This window comes from Strigops habroptila, chromosome 1 (genome assembly GCF_004027225.2).
Source record: "Strigops habroptila isolate Jane chromosome 1, bStrHab1.2.pri, whole genome shotgun sequence".
Taxonomy (NCBI): Eukaryota; Metazoa; Chordata; class Aves; order Psittaciformes; family Psittacidae; genus Strigops; species Strigops habroptila.
The window spans coordinates 66,733,451-66,751,806 of record NC_044277.2 but is presented as its reverse complement, the minus strand read 5'-3'; the positions used below and the strand labels follow the sequence as shown (position 1 = coordinate 66,751,806).

At 36.5% G+C, this 18,356-nt stretch overlaps 1 protein-coding gene across 2 annotated transcripts in view; it reads right to left on the bottom strand.

Annotated features, from left to right (window-relative positions):
- Positions 1-18,356, bottom strand: part of PTPN3 (protein tyrosine phosphatase non-receptor type 3) — a 150,526-nt gene that overhangs the window by 77,009 nt on the left and 55,161 nt on the right. For both annotated transcript variants that reach the window (XM_030502421.1, XM_030502429.1), the window contains exon 2: positions 2,152-2,306. In XM_030502421.1, the coding sequence (XP_030358281.1) occupies positions 2,152-2,306 (155 nt within the window). The remainder of the gene's footprint in view (positions 1-2,151; positions 2,307-18,356) is intronic.

Here is an 18,356-nt window from a genome sequence, read left to right as displayed (position 1 = left end):
AGCATAACTCAAAGACAGTGCAATACAGTATGGAGCAAAATCAGATCTACAAATCAATGTCTTGATTTGAGAAACATTTTCTCTAAAGTAACACAGAAAGACTTCACTAGCAGGGAAAATCTGTTCAGGGCAAAACTATTTTTCCTTCTATACATGCCTAGCTGATTCCCAGACTGACCACAGACCTGAGTTACTCTTTGCTCACAGACATAAAACTGAATGATGTTGGCAATTAAAATAAAAAACACACGCACAGACAGGCACAAACTTCTCACTATGCTGAATTTTTCTGTTAAAGTACGAAGAACTTAGATACGAGATGGCTTCAAACCCTTTTGAGAACTGGACCTTGCAACACAACCAGAGTGTGGCAAAGCCTGTCCTTAGGCAGTCATCAAGGTGAGATAATCAGGAAGGGCCATCCTAGAAGATGAGTGCAGGCTCCCTCAGTAGTCAATCCTGAGAAGAAAGCTCAGTACTCGAACGTAAATGTTCTGGTAATTAATCAAATGTTCTTGCATTAGCCCATAATATAGTGTGGTAGCCATGCTCCCTGCTTCTTTTCAATTGAGCAATAATGGGTCCTGCAGTACCCCTATGACAGTTCAGCATTACAGCTGCAGTAAAGGAGGCCCTTCTGATTCCTGGGTGAAGGAGGTAACCAGCAGGGATACCCACTGAAGGCAGAGAGGGAAATCAGCTGGATTTGGAGTTTCAGTGTGGTTCTCATTTATCCTATTGCATTCACTGCTTAAAGCACAAAATGAGAAGCAAAGTTCACTTGTACAGCGCTGGACTTCAGGCCAAGAACTAAATCTAAAGCTGTGTTAACACTTATTTACAAGGAAGAATATACTACTATGCATGGATTCCAAAAAGTTTAAAAGTCCTAATTTTTCAAAGATCTTCACGCAGGTGGGAGGGCAATTATGCTAGCTCAGTGATAGACAAGGCAGTCCTCTAGAGCATTCTGAAGACAAACAATGGGAATTGTATACTGATGTGGTGCCCTTTCTCTTATATACCTACTTTCCTTGTACCCCAGTCCCCAATGTTAGCTACTTCATATACATACACACACAAAGACATATATAAATATACGTACATATATAGTAGATAAAATATATACTAAAATGTGAGAATAAAATATATTCTTTCTGTATATATTAGAAAGAAAAAAAATCTGGTTATCTACCAATTCATTTCTATTTCAATAAATATCCAATAGACAAAGTTAAAAATTAAATTAGTCTGCAGACAGAACTGTAATAACAGTTAGGAAAATACAGTTTTCAGGTGAAGTTTTTAATCTCCTACAATAAAGCATTGCATAATATAAGATATCCAATAATGCAGCTTTCTCAGCAAAATGCTTCTTCTCAAATAGGATAAATTGCTAAAACAAGTATCATATCACAAATTCATATGATTATACTTGAATTCATCCACAGTTTTTCTGCATGGTCAGATACTTCTACTGAAAATTGACTGAGGAGTGAAGGTATTGCCTTTATTTTCATTTAAAAATGAATAATTTTAAGCAGTAAAGGTTAAAAACCATAATATTTATAGGATAAAATACAGTAAAAATGTAGAGTACAAACCTCCATTAACCCTCTTTCCCTCCCCGCTCCCAAACAAAGAGGATGCACTGAAATACAAAGGACTGAACAGAACTGTCCTACTAAGCCATGACATCTTCACTGTTCACAACATCTTTACATTTCAGAAAACATGTACTGACATCAGCACAGGAGTTTGCAAGGCCTCCTCATTTTAGCACTACCAGTGCTTTGATGAAAGAAGGAGCACATCCAAATTTGGGAGTTCCCTTTAAATATGAATTACTTATTCATAGCTGATAATGATCACCAGATCTGTTTCTTCATGGTTTCCATACCATACAGAAGACCTTTTTCCAGGTACAATCTGCACGTCATGATTTTGTGATGTTTCAGCTGGTTGACTTTAAAGAAAATTAAAGTAGCACTTCATAAATCCGTTTCAGAACCAGTAATTTTGCAATTTGTAATGGCAATGCTACATCTTCACCATCTTTTGGAAATTCCATGCCACAGGATCCCACATTTGATATTCAGCTTTCAAGCAAACTTCTATGTATTTTCAAAAAAAGTAGTTTTCCAAACTTACGTTAACTTTGAAGCTTTGTACTGAGCCATCCAAAAAGTGGACGTTACAGATTATCTCTGATCGGGTTTTCTCTTTTGGTAGTTCTGATGCTCGTATGTTATTTATCCTCCCACCTAAGGCTCGTAAACGGGAGTTCATAACTATTGCTGAATAACCTGTAAAACAAAAATTATGTTTAATAGCAGTTCTTATAATTCACTATGTTACATCTATGGTTTTGCAGAGAAATCATGAAGACCTTATTAAGTCCCAAATGCCTATAATAACAAATGCTTCTTATAAAAAAGAATAAGTTGTAAAATTAGTATGCAGTATACCAGAACATAAATGCACGTATAGAGGCACTTCCATGTTCCAAATGTGAACATTCTAAAGGGAATCACAGGTAACCTCTGAAATCCATGCTTATGTCAGGCATCTGACATTGCTTTAGTTTAAATTAGTAAAAAACCCACCCAAACACCTACTGTAAACCAGGAAGGCAATGTCAAGACAAGTTTTTATCATCAGTAACTAGTAAATCCCTCACCCACTTACAGATTTTCTACATATTTCTATATTTACCACACGAGTTTCACTAAAATAAAACAATTTTGTTTACTCTTAACTGACAAAACAGCTTGGTGTTAATACAGATCACATTCTGTCAAATAACATTTTGTTTCAGGAAAATATATATACACAAACACCATGTGCAAAGCAACCAGAATTAACATTAAAACATGTCAATATTTTACAGCCTAGCATACATAAATTCATGAAGCCAGAAATTTAAATCCAGGAAGAACATTCACACGCACACACAAAAAAAAAAAAAGTTTTGTTTTTTTTTTTTCTGTTTTGGAAAACATTCTCATGAACACCAAACAACCAGTTTTTACGGATGTAAAAGAAAAAAAAATGAATCCCAAGTAGAAAAAAAGCTATTCATTGAAATAAGAGATTAATTAAATACAGTCAAGCCTGTAAACATTTCAAGCTTCTCTTCACTGGATCAGTTTACCCATTAACATCAGAGCATATAAAGCCAGTTGGCAAGCGAAGCAGAGGATAGTTTTCCAGGTTAATTACCATACCAATTATCACATTATACCTCACTTATTAGAGGCTAGCTATAAAGAGACTTGCATAATACGAGTGTTTCCTAGACTGCTGGCCAATCTAGACAGGGCCAACATCAGGACTATTTCGCAATCTCCCCTTATTTGTGTATCTGCCTTAAAACGTAGGCTGGCTTTTCTCGAAAGCCAATAAAAACGCTGAACAATTTAGAATAAAATAAATTCTGAACCATATCTACACATACATCACTACAAAAAGCAAACATGAAATGCATGAAAAAACATGCAAAATTGTACAGAGCACCAGGGGCAACAAAGCAGTGCAGTGATCCATCCTCGCGCAACAATATGCAATTGTTAAAATTCCCTTCTCACAGAAAACTCAGAAGTCCGACACGCAAAAGAATTCAGCCAGTACTCCCTCATACTTTTCTTTGACAACCAACTGACAGTTTGCTATTGTATATTTTCTAAAACGAAAAACTGTAAGTTGCCAAGACTGATTTATCTAGCCAGCATCTTTTCCTAGGAGATCAGCAGTATTTTCCTATTATTTCCCAAAGATGCGGGGTTTGTTTGTTTGTTTGCTGTGGTTTTTTTTTTTCTTCTGTTTTTAAAGGAGAGAAAAAAAGAAGAAATGATTCTTTAGGTGAATTCTGAACAGTATTTCCATATAAACCACTATATATTCCTATTGCTTTGAAACTGTTCTTGATATATGGTCTGCAATTAGCCAAGTATTTTTTTATTTATCATTTATTTATTACTCCAGAAAATGGGCTTTTTTAATCAGGAATATTTGTTGATAAGTAAAACATGTAGTCATCTAATGACAAGGGACATACAGAAGGTGAAGACAGATTACAACTGTATACAAAGCCTTCAATTGCACATTCTCTAATTTTCTAGCAGCTACGTTTTAAACTATTTATTCAGCACTGTGTTCACCTTTTACCAAATAGCCAGGTGACTACACAAGTCTGCACAGTCTTTTTGCCCTTTTCCACCCCCCGAAACAGACAAACAGAAAACCCTCAAAACTTCTCATTTGCAGAAATAGCTGTCTACCAACTAGTTCACTGATGGGCAAAAGGAGAAAATTATTCTTCTTAGTGGGCCAGCCACTAATTGAGAAAACGTTTTTGGTAGCCACATTCAAAGCTTTGTCAGCCTGGCCTTTTGGGCTCAGTCCACATTGCAATGCCTAACGCTCCTGGAGCTTACAGACTTTGCTCTTGGGAAAGCACTATTTGACCTCTCTGCTCATATTCCCCAACCTTTCTCACTTGCCATTCCCAATGTTTCCGATCTTACACTTCCACTGTTCCCTTTTTCTATGTATGTTCTACTTCTGTTCCACCTTAGCTGAGTTCCAGCAGAGAGTAACAACCACAAGGCATCTTCAACATTCAGCTCTTGATCTGTCTGGAGAAAGCAAGAAAATTGCACTCAGTCTCTGCACTCCTAGCGCAGAGCGTGCTGCAGGATAAGGCATGCTTGGAGACCCTGTGGAAATTTGATACTTAATCTTAATCAACATTCCAGCAGAGCATTATTTTTTTCAACTGTTATAATACAGGTAGATCTTGCCACTCACTTGCTCAAGCTTCAAATATAAAAGCCGATAAAACAGCACCAATAACATTTATATATATGTGCGCTTTCTACCTGGAGAAAAACCAAAACTAACAAAAACCTGCCGAAACCAAACAAAAACCAAAACCATAAAAAGCCCCAAACTCTTATTGCTGTGAAAAAAATAAACCTGAATAAACAAGTTGATGATTTCTATTTAACTGACTGTGGATAGTAACACAAGTAATTACAGGTCCATTTCATGCCAAGGTCCTTCTCGGTAGAAAGCCTAGCATGTCACCTGGATAACCTAGCCCACACTTAAGGTGGACTTGGAAAGTTAGGTTTAGTTTTCAGGTTATGTTCCCCTATGTTCTTCATAACTTAAAACCCTAAAATGTCTTCTCCACTTATGTATCTATTTCTACATGAAATTCAACCATTGCCCCTGATAAATCATACTATAGTCTCTAAACCCAAGCCCAGGTCTCCATTAAATGCTGTCAACTAGACACAAGAGATGACAGGAATCTTACCCTAAAGCTGTCTGCAACAAGGATGAAATCCCATTTTGAAGTTTTTCACAAAATAACAAGAATTATGAATGCTATCAAAGATCATACAGTGTGCATTATTATTGCTGAACTCTCACATGTCCTCCAGCAAGTCAGACCTGCTGTTTTCTATACTTCTTAATAATCTGTCTGGCAGCATCCATAGGAACTACTCAAGAACTAACAGTAATATGTACTTGCATGCTGCTGTTCATTATAGAATCAGAGAGGTGCTTAAGTTTTAGACTAAGGTTACAGTTGGTTTTTATGCTAGTTCTTCACAGTTACTTTTGTTTTAATATCTTCAGGTTATATGCTGGATGCCCCAACTGAAACAATAACTTGGAAATTCATCACAAGAAATCCAAACACCCCAGTGTGAACAATTCGCATTGAGTTCATAAAAGAAAACTTGGAATTCCTTGATTTTTACAACTTCATGTAAAATCATACCAGTAACACAGTGGAAGTTCACAGCTTGTGTTTACAACATGCAAAGAGCCCCAGCTGAGGCTGTCCTTGACAGAGCCAGCTGACCATGGAAACTGTGCCAAGGCTGGGATAAACAGCTGAGTGTTTGGTCATCACAGCCATCAGACAACTGGAGCTCAAATGGCCTAGTCAAGCCCCAGGAAACTGTCACCAGCTGGGAATCTCAAACAGAGAAAACCAGACTCTACTTCCCACCTTCATGGCCTTCAACATTACTCTGCAGACAGTAAGCTCCTGAAGGAGCTATCTCACAGGTGTCACATCACAGGCACCAGCCTAACATGCTGTATGCTAATAAATCTGTAAGGAAAAAACTTTGTGAATCCCTAGTCTAAAGGGCAAGGGAAGGAGAACAGAAGAGGTGAGCAGCTGAGTTATTAGCACCTGCTCTACTATTTTTCTTCCATATATGACCTGCATTTAAAACTGTATTTTAAATAGACCAAGACTACTGAAATGGCTTATCAACCCCACCGCAAGATAAAAGGGTACATAGAATCACACAAAGCAACCTGCAATGGAAATTGCTTTTGGGACAGGCGAAGGGTCACTGAGATCTCAGGCAAGACCAGATGCCAGCTCTGAACACCAGCAATCAGCCTCCAGCCATGAGCAACCAGGACCAGCCATCACATGCAAATCACAGCTCCAGCTTTGTAGCCTTGGGCAGGAGGCTAGTTCACAAAAGAACCAACAAAAATCTCAGAGACATATTTGAACATTATCAATAAATGAGTAGTTTAATTATTATTCCACTTTCCCCAAAATAAATATCTCAAATCCAGAAAGCTAAGAGTTATATTTTAATTTAAAAACCAAAACAAGCAAAACCACTCCCAAAACAGTTATTTTCACCCTTGGGTATAAAACAAAGACGTGGAATTCTATCCTATAATCAAACCATGCAACAGGCTTACAGGAGCAACAAATACAACTACAAAAAGAAGTTAATGTTTTCCAAGTACATTAAACACATTTCTGTATGAGTTTGGTTATGCATGCCTTCTCCTACAATAACGCTGCAGTCAAGCAGAACAAAAATAACTTGTTTTCCTCATCTTTTGTATTGAAGACTGACTTTTAAAAGGACTTTTTCCATACTAGCATTTAATTTCTTTCCAACTCGCTTATGAATAGTTAGTAAAAGAAACCTATGACCTGATTTTCAGAATAACTATCATTAATGTGTTTGTTACCAAGGAATTAAATCAAGAGCAGGTTTGCTGAGTATTATACCCAAGGACCTTCCACATATAATCACACCATATGTAACTGTGAATAAGGGTTTTTTTTGTTTGTTGGGTTTTGTTTGGGGGTTTTGTGTTGGTTTTTGTTTGTTTTTGTTGCTTTTGGTTTGGTTTTGTTTGGGTTTTGTTGTTTGTTTTTTACTTTACTATGAATTATTCATTACCACAATTTCATCGGGTAAATGGGGAAATTTCCACTCATGCAAGTAGGTGTACTCCTGCTTTTTCTAGATGGGACTACTGCGCTCCAAGTGCTCTCAGAGTTTCTTTACATTCATGACTGAAAATGTACAGTTACATGTCAGGCTCTTGAAACTTGTAAATATTACAGAATCTGTGGGAATGTCATTTATGAAAGGATAGTGCTTCTAACCCACTTTCGTTGTCAGAATGCCCACTCCTGACAACAAAGGGAAAAACTAGCACTAAAGACATGGGCAAGTCTTGTTTGTCCTTTCAATAATAGTTACATTTTATGGTTACCTATTGATTTCCTTCAAAGATATGAAATAAAGTAAATGGGAATAAAAAGTATAACAAATTAAAGGTGTTTTGTATCAACATACAGCCCTAAGACAACCAATACAAATGCTCTTAAGCATGCATCAGCTTTGCCTCTTTGCTGGTTAAAATAATCTCCCAAATTATTATCAGATAAAACAACCTTAGTCAACCTGTATTTTTTGTACTAATCTATATTCTGATTATTCTTCCCTTGTAGTTAAGAATTATTTAAATACTTCAAAGCCATATCTATCATCAATGCATCTTAATGATGGTTAAGTTATCCAGCCCGATTTTCTGAATAGAAGACTTGAAGTTTAACTCAACACCTATGAAAACCAACTTCTGTTTTCACCTTCTGCAGAGGAAACACTTTATCTTTTCTATATTCCCAATGAGAAACTAGATGTCACCCATTAATATAAAATTCAATTCTAATATTTTGCAGTAAAATCCCATGAGGTATTTAACCACAATGTAATATTTATAAGTTTCCATACAAATTACAAGGCATTACTAAAGCAACAACTAAAGTAAAAGATAAACTTCATTTTGAGCAATGCATAGCAGGTTACCACTTGCTCCTTACCTATAGTTATTTCCCACAAGCTTTTCCTGACATATTGATTATAAATTATATATGAATTAATTTGAAAGCCAGAAGTATCGCATGATAAAATTTTGCACCACTTCAAAACAAAAATTAAAATCAATTAAACTGTAAACATAGAACAAGCATGAAAGCCTTAGATGACTAAGCATTACAGCTTATGGTGTCAAAATACCTCCAAATTGAGATACAAAGAATAAAAGACTTCTTGAAGCATCTTTTCAATCAGAACCAGAATAAAGTTTAATATCCACATTGAAAGCCTGTGTGTGTCTCTACACACACACACAATATCCAAAGAAGTAGCTGCAAGGTTTCAAACCATCACTCTTAAAACAGACTGGAATATCATTATAACAGAAGCTCTTCACCCTAAAATTAAAGTCAATATTAAAAATTTAAAGATTCAGTTTTCTTATATTTTCTTCCAGTGTCTTACATCTGTGATATATTCCAGCATAGCAAAATTATTTTTCTGTCACATAAATAATTAATAGGTCTAGCAAAGCATTCTGAGAATATGTATCATCAAAAATTGCATGGGTAAGGTTTCAGTCATTCTAGCTATCCTCTTAAGTTTTCCAGAAAAAAAGCAGAAAATGAGTCCATTAAAAATAAAAATAAAAATAAAAAGCATAGGCATTTTAAAGTTAGACCTTAAACAGGTATGATAACATATATATTAACATATATTCTCACACATATGCCAGCCTAATATTTACCAGAACTAGTACAGAGTAAAGAAAAAAATTCTTCCATAGTAAAATATAATGATACCTCTTCTTTATCCGACAGCTCTTTATGCTGGAGTTCATGCACAAATAAGCCTTCAGGGTAGACCGTATATATGATAGTATCTCTATTTGCTTATTTAGAAGGTACTTGAAAGCATTTTAACTTCAATGAAGGTATTGACGAAGAAAGAAGTTTCGATTTAAAAACAAAACCCAAACCACAAGTAATTTTGATGACTCTTTCCTCTGCTAACCTCCACAAAATTGGAACCTAACTTTTATTTTAAAAGCCAGTAAGTAAGTAGAAAAACTGGATCATTCCTAAGTCTAGAAATCAAGTACCTACTGACTGCTCAGTAGTCATTGCCTCTAAGAAGTAAATCCAATATATACAGTTGAATAAATTTAAAAAAAATCCCCGCACCACTACGAGAGGTTAGGTGCTTAATTATTGCATAAGATTGAGTTATTAAGTGCTTTGCAAGCCTTCCCTGCACTTCATTTAACTTTCCATTATAACATATCTCTGGTAAATTTGTATTGTGAAGTGTTTTCAAGAAAAATCCAGCTATGTTAAACTCTGGATTCAGCATGACCACACATGAATGTCAAAGATGGACCAGAGCAGGTGGGCAGGAGAGGAAATAAACCTGAGTTTTATTTCTAGCATTACACTATATCTTGATTGACATGTGCCTAAGATCCCGCTAAGCCAATAACATACTGAAGGTAATGCAAGCACTGTGAGAAGCTGCAAATACCTGGTGGAGATAAGCCATGCAGCACAGTAAGTCACCCATTCTTAATTCAGTTCTTCTGTCTGGTCCGTACGTATGTACACTCACACAGCTGGACTGGGATTACCACTTCTGTTGGGGACCATCCAATCTCTTGATGAATGGCATAGAGGGACTTGATGACAGACTCCATGCTCTCAAAATACTGTACAGATGTAACAGAAAAGGCTTTGCTCTCTTCAGACCATTAATTATACATTAATATTGGTTAAGTTACAGAAAGCAGAGCTGCACTTATTGTCACAGAGTAACAACACTAAGTAAATTAATTATCTTTAAAAAAAATAATATTCATGTCAAATGTTTGGTTTTTCTGTATGTATTTTATATATAAAAATTATATATACATATTCATTCTAAGGCAAGTTTTAGAGACAAAGACTCTACTTCAGCTTTTCTGAGATCTTTCTTACCCTTCACCCTCACCTTCTTTTTTTTTTTTTCTCCCAAAAGGTTTACATTACCCACATCATACAGATTTTTACCTGCAAAATCTTAAAATGTGTACAGCTTCAGGCATACCACTTTTTGCTCTTAGGGCTGAAGAGGACACAGACTGGCAAGTAATAAAGCAGGACAGGCAGGTTTATAGGTTTATAGAAATTATTTGGCCAAAATAGTCATATTCTTTACATAGTCATAGTATTTACATGTGGGGAAAAAAGAATTATTGCAGCCTTTCAATAACATGTTCAACAGCAAGACTGGTTATCTGAAAACTTAATCTTGAAATCAGATAACCTAAAGTTAATTAAATTCTAGAAGAGCTTATTGGTAGAAAACCAATACTGACCATCGATTTCAGTACTCATGTTCTTAGCACCCTTTAATCCAACTTCTATGGAAAATACTTTCGCCACATTTGCAAAGGACCAAACCAGATTGTATGAACGACCCTTCAAACTTCTAGGGTGTCGATCAGGTCATGCCAACTTCACTGATGCTGCTTTACACACACAGAATGAAACCATGCAGCTAAGGCATGGCAGGATCCAATGTGTCATCTTACACAGTGTGAAGCATTACCGTAAGACTTTGGATACTGGATTAGCAGTAGTTCAGATACCATCTACTGCACGCAGAATAAATGAGAGAAGAAAAACAAATAGGAAAAAGCAACTGAAGTAATACAGAGACCTGCTCCCTACACTGTTCAAGTACTATACAATACAGATGAGAACAAGGCATACTCATAATGCTTCCACATTTTCAGTAGCTTTTATTGCTCATGTAAAAGATCTTTCTGATGCTTATTTTTAAAAACACATTTATAAAATAACACCTTAAGCCAATGTATTCAGGGCAATAACAACTCATTGCTCTATTTCCTGCACTGTGCCAGTTGAAGAATTCAGGAACTCTACAGCTTCCTCTATCGCCTGCTTCAGCTTTTTAACAGCACCACAGCACAAAAGGAAACAGTCTCTTCAAAAAACACAGGAGCTATCACTAATCTATTTCCTAAATAATGCCTTTTGGGCGCTACAAACAACATTGATGAACTCATATTAGAAGCTGCAGATTGAAAGTCAAAGTTCACCTTCCTCAGCTTGAAGGTCCTATGTTAACAACACTGAAGAGTGAAAGAACATGAAAAGCTGAGTCAAAGTCAAAGCTGAGCACTGCAGTGCCCAACTACTAAGATTTCCCATAAATAGCTCAGGATACGCTAAAGTATACAAAGGTAATTTTTTTTTTAAACCTAACTGCCATGTTGTAAAACCAAATATGAAGCTGTGCCCACACCTACATTATTCAGATCACCAAATAATGTCATTAGTTTATATATAATAAATAATTTATGCCTTCAAATTTTTAAGACCAAATAAGTAAGCATTTGCACTGAATTTTACATAGGCAAGCAACTAAAATATTCTGAAACCTCAGGTCTCAAGTTCATTACCATAACAAAATTGAAATATAAAGATCTCATATTCTATTAGCAGGCAATAAACTGTATTTCATGAAACTATTGTATGACATCTGAGAACCATCATGTCCATTTTACTACCAAGTGAAGTTGCAGTAATTAAGCAGAATTTTAATCTGCATTACAGATTCAGGAAGGGATGTACAAAAACAAATAACCAAAGGCTATCTCTAAGGATCAAGACAGATATATGCAAAATATGCTTTTAAAGGGAAAATTCTACTGTTTCACTATATCTATAGTATGATACTAGTCAAGCAGTCTAGAAACTACTTGTGCTATTTCTATTGATTTTAAAAAGACAGAAAAAAGTAAAACAGGGATTATCCACACAAATGTCACACTATCCGCTAGGCTTGCAGGTCAATACTAATCTCTACCTCCTCTAGTGTAAAATAACTAACTAACTAGAAATTTCACTTTTGAGAAGTCACAGTGACAAAACTTTGCTGAGAATGTCAGAGAAGCATCAAGTCCCCATACCATGTTCCCTAAGGGAGACATGTTGTTTTCTGATAGAGGACAACAGTTCAAAGTTACTATTTGTGAGTTAAGACCATTGTCTACATTGAAAAAAATGTTTCATTTGCTAATGCAGCATGATGGCCTATAAATAAAAAAAATCAGCTTGCATAAGAGGTAATAATACCTCTAATGATTTGACTCGTTAAGGTGTGTTAAAAAAAAAAAAAAAAAATCAAAGACAAAACTGCATATTTGCCTATCATTACTGTTAAAGATTGCTAATATTGCTCACACATTAGCTAGAAGAGTTTTTATTGCTTTCACAAGCCTCAGAAGCAGGCAAGCAGTCAAGACTGATGACACAATTTTTCTGCTGCTAATGGTGCTCAGCTGACAAACTCATACAGGTTTAAAGTAATTTTTAATTATATGCTACATTTTCATTAGAATATTTGATCCCATACTAGACAATCCCAAATTAAAGTTTTGCACTGTTACTTAGTGTTTTCCATTCATGGTCATTACTCAATCTGCTCCTCAATGCAACATAGGACTGTTTGCCACTCAAACTTGGGAAGAAAAAGTTTCATCGCTGGCAGCAAAAAAAACCCCAGTCCATATGTTTTGCAAGAAAACATTCTCATTGGAGAAACGCCCAGGTCTCAAAAGAAAGCTTACCTAATGAACAAAAAAACCCCACTCTTTAGAATTACTATGAATTACCTCTCTGCACCCAGGCTTTTCTTTCAGACCTTAAAGCTTCAAACTTCATGGAACTGTGTTCTATACATTCATGCTTCATCTATTTTATAAGCCATGGTCTGCCACATGCTTTTAAAATACATTCTCTCACACATGACAGAGAACTTCTGCCGTAACACTTACAACCACAAAAGGTCCTCGAAGGGATCTGGAAGAAGCTATAAGGACAGAAAAAAAATTTCTTTTAGACACTCTGGTTGTATTCAATTTATCCTCCAGGACTGTTCAAAATGACACAAGTTCAAAAGATCCAAAAGTCTCACAAAGCTAGTTTGTTTGAAGGAATTACACCACGGTCTGCCTCTCAAACTACAGGAAAGAACTTCAAAATGTGTTGCAGAAGTCTCGGAACTCAGAGTCAGAACCTAAACACCAGAATAAAATTAAAACACCTCCTGCTAACTTTGATCATAACTGTTACATATTCAGTTTAGCAAAACCAAAGATGCTCATGTATGAATTTTATTTGCCATGCGAGGGAACTAGAGGAGAAGTACCTCTCCAGAAAGTTTACAACCATGATGTTTTCAAAGCCTTCAAGAAGAAAAAGCAAACGGACACTGTGAAAAGCCAGCCTACGAACATCTGCACTTTGTAAACAACTGTCATGGAAGAACAGTTTTCTGCCATTCTTTCCTCTCTATCTTCACCTCATCTTCCTCCCCATTTATGCCTAGCTGACAGATTCATATTTTAAGCCTACCAAAGCACATGTCTTTCTTCCCCTTTCAGCTTTTTGCAGAGACTACAAAACATCTAGGATCAAATCAATTTGTTACCTTCTATCTAATGAGATCAAACTGTTTGCCAGGATCTGCAGTGGCACTGAGTGCATATAGTTTTTGCACAAGTCCTGCTCCTGCACCAAGAGAACAGGTAAATGAAAAAAGAGCAAATTTGACACCCAAAATAGCTAGCCATTTTTCCAATGTCTGCACATGCTCTGGTGTTCTCACTTTAAAAGAGGAAAGCACTTCCTACAACAGTGAAGAAAAAAAAGAGTAAACATATGACAGACATGTCCTAGCTTGCAAACAATCTGTGCTGTTTTTCAATCAGCATTTAAACAGTGTATGCTTTAGACCAGCGAAATCTAAACATTTACATCTTTACATCCCTGTTAGGCAATTTTTTCCTTGCACTACAAGATCAACACGCACCTAGCGACCACACCACAAGGAAACCACTCTGAAAAGCATCCATCTAAAATAGCTGCTCCTGTGTCTTCCCCCCCACCGCAAATACAGCAGCAAATCTTTTGGTCATTTCCTTCCTTTCAACAAATTAATTCACTTAAACCTCCCAAATAGCCAAAAAGCAGTGGCTTGGTCAGTATGAAATGTGGCTTGAGTGCCAAGCTTAGATACAGGATGGGTAGCTGGACAGCTGGGTTCCCAGCAGCATGGAACACCTTCCTGCACCAGGGCAGGCAGAGCACCCTTCCACCATCACAAGGTGGGTGAGAATATTGGGCCAACCTTTAGGTAAACACCTGCTAAACCTTCTGCCACAAAGCTACCAAAGCAATAACACTTTTTTTCTCAGTTGTGTGAGCTTTTTATTCACAGTGCTGATAAGTTTGCCTATTCCAGTTGCTACAAACAATGTTAGCAGGCTCAGGTGATGTTCTGACAGCTGGTTTCCAACCCCAAATCAAGAGGAACATACTGGGATGCTGGAAACCTGAGGCCAGTTAAGGGGATACCCATTGGGAGGCCAAAGGAAGGCAGCCTGCATTCACAGCAAGCAGGAGCCATGCAAGCCATGACTGGAGTTTAGAGGTGTAAAATGGAGCAGGACAGAGTGTGATTTTGGAAAGATGACTTGGTAAAGAGCTGCTTGCTCTTGAGTGGAGTACTCCTTTGGGTTTGTGGTTTTGCTTTTAGATTTTTTGGGTGTTTTGTTGGGTTTGTTGTTTTTTTTCTTCAACTCTCCTACTGACATATAGTGCCTTCACAAGTAATTCAAGCCCACTTACGTGGGTTTTGTTCATTTTTAAGACAGTTATCCAACAAACGAGCGTTTTAACAAAGCTTCCTGTTGCTATCTGAAGTAATGCAAGTCTCTTGAACCTTGTATTTACAAGCTTGTTAAAGCTCCCATGCACTGCCAGGTTCACATAATTTACAGAATTAAACAACCTAATGTTCAAGAATGCATTACCCAATATATATCTATTACCCAATATATATCAACTGCTGCTATTTTTCAGAGTTTCAAACTTGAAGGCTAGTTTGATTTTAAAATTTCAAATCACTTAATACATGAGACAACACCAGGCATTTTTTAAACACACAGAGCCAAATTTTGCCGAGTAGATCTGACATTCCCCACTCCTTCCTATGTCAGCTTTTGTATTCCTGCCTGGCAGGTAGAATACTTATCTACTTCCCACAAAGCAATCTCAGTATGCTGTGGCAACCAATTACAGAGGAATGCAGGCACTAGGCCAGCGTTGGTACTGGTTTATACTGAAACAGGAGCAAAAAAAGGAGAGCTTTGCTTACAGTGCTGAGATCTGGTCTCTCTCTCCTGGTTTCCCCACCATTAGGTACTTTTTCACGGCAGTGATAATGAGTAATGCCTCCCAATAGGGAAATTCCTCAAAACTTAATATGGAAAGGCTGGGAAAGGCAAAGAGGGAGTTGACTGCAGCACCTTATCAGGTTAGAGCTATGATCATACCTGGACTGAGAAACAGAAATCCACAATCACTAACGCATTCTTTTCTTGTAATTTCTTTCACAACCATGCAATACACCAGAAATATATTTTAAAGGAAAAACATCAAAACAAGGACTACTTGAAAACATAATACTGTGTTTCTGGTTTTGCTTAAGACTAGTCAATTAACCAAAAGCATGTGATACAGCAAATAAGTGACAAAACAGCCCATTTCCCTGGAAAGAACTGATTGTCATGACAGCTTTAAAGGAGAAATTAATTTGAAATAAATTCTACAAACAATGTTGTCAAGCTTATTTTACCTACTCAATAAAGTAGATTAAGAAGTTCAGTTTGAAAGCTATTAGCTAAACCTTTATATAGCTTATGATGTGATCAGTTACAAAGGTAATGACCCCTATTCAAGATTGTCTACCCTAAATTACACCTGTATAAAAATACTCATCTTAGTTTACTTAAGCTTACTTGCCTTCCTAGTGCAAAATGTACCTTGTCATGACCAGGTAAGAGGTCTGCTTGCCCACAAGAGCTTTCTGAATGTGACATCAATATTTACACATGCTGAACGCATTCAACCCTCACCTGATCTTTGGAATCAAAGTACAAATTCTGGCCTGTTCCACATACTCTTTCCTGCTGTTAATAAAACCTAGAATTTCACCCAAGCAAGTTAGTCCCTTGCAAAAACGGGGTGGGGATTCAAGTGCAGCGTGAACTGCCAAATCTAGCCAAAACATCACCATAATTGATAAGCAAGGTATCTAACCTTCAATCATTCAGTAGCATATAGTCCCCCTTTTGAAGCAATGACAAGAACAGGGATCCTTTCACAGTAAAGGCAGTTTGCAAGACTAGACAAAGCAAGTGGTAGAACAGTTTTGTTGGGGACTGAATGCAATAACAAGCTGGCTGCCTACCTTGAGCCAGCAAAGGCAAAGCAGCCAAAGGGAACCACAGTAGCATGCTTGAAAGGGAAGTCTAAGAAAACTTTGTAGCAGAGCTCTGGCTGGGAAACAGTTCAAAACCTTGAGGAAAAAATCAAAAGGTAACACCTCCTGGTTTAAGTCTTCTTGCATTCATTAAAAAAAGGGCTCCCTTTTCCATAAACATCAAAAGCATTATATCAGATGATGTTCAAATGAAAAAATAAATCAGAACTGATAACACTAAGTCTATGATTAGTGCAGGCTCTGAGGAGTATAGGGGGTTTCAAGTAGAATAAGCTGAAGATCAGACACGAAAACAATGACTGGATGAATAAAAGCATAATGGGATGGGTTGGAACAAAGCAAACAGTAATGAGAGTATGACAGCAATACAGAGAGTGAAGGAAGAAGAAATTAGATAAAATAGTGGGAGTTATCTGACATTTTTAAAATAATTAATAAGTTTGTTCCTAAGGAACTAGATCAGAGACAGGAAAAAAAAAAATATTTAGGATGGGTGATGTCATTTGTACAAATTCCTACTACCACCATTAGGGGAAAAAAAATGTGGGAGGGTTAGACCATTAATTACTATGACATACAAGATGGAGGGTTAGGGTGGAGGTTTTTTTGTTGGGATTTTGGGGTTAGTTTGTTTAAGGTTTTTTTAAATGTCCTTTGAAGTGTTGGCATCTTTTGTGAGTTTCCCTTCATAAATATTAGATAGTATGACTTCATGCTGAGCCTGAAAGGTTTCCTTGACAGCGCTGCTTTTTAGTCCTAGTCAAACAATGTTATCTGCACAATTGAGTAAGAAGCCATCTCATTCAACTATTTGGCATTCTTTTACTGCTGAATTTGTCACTTTTTTCTCCAAGATTACTCAAATATGTAGTCTACAGACAGCTGACTAACAGTGACCATATACACACATTACCTTTGCTGCTAGACATGCAGTACTATACTCACAGATTTTAACTTTGTTTTCTAAACAGATAAAGGTTTGACCTGCTGAAGTTTAAAGCATTTACTTCTAACATTTCCAGACCAACTCGTCACCTTCACCCTATTATCATCTCCAGAAAAAGAAGGAAATTAAAACCTCAGAACAAAGATGACAAATCTATCCAGCAGCACTATTACAACTATCATCTAAGAATGTACTAATTACTTATTTCCACTGCAATCTTCCAACTGTATTTCAGTACACGACAGTTCAGCAAACTATTGTCTTCCTGTCTCCAAGAACTTTATGACCAATGACCAATATTGAACTATTAAGGAAAAAATGGCAATATTGTCAAAGATGTACAAAATTAAACTAGTACACTGTAGTGTACTAAACTTGTAAGAAAGAAATGTGTAAATACATGCAGACTATGTACATTCTTACTTGAGTACATTGACCCAGAGGAATCATAATGTAATTTGCTCTATAAGAAAAACAATATTAATTTAACTGTTTGGATTAATTAATCAAACTTTTGGAAGGCAAAAAAAGCAGGACAGCAAAACAGCTGTAGTACAGTTAAGTCCTTATGAGGCTGTAGCACCTTTTCCTGAATTCATGAGTCCAGCTACTGCTGAATAAGTTTATTCCAGTTCCCTCTTCGTTAATTCTACTGTTACCAAACCTAAAAAATTTTTTATCAAAATAGAGCTCTCATTACAAATGCAGTAAAGAAAGGATTAAACACATTTATGAGCAAAGGAGTCATGTATCTTTTGGAATAACACTGAAAGCCAAAATAAAGGAAATTAAAAGGAAGAAAAGATAAAAGTTAATTTGGGTTTATTACAGCCAACTAACACTTCACCTGAAGCATTACTTAAGATTCAAATGAACAACCGAACAAAAACTCC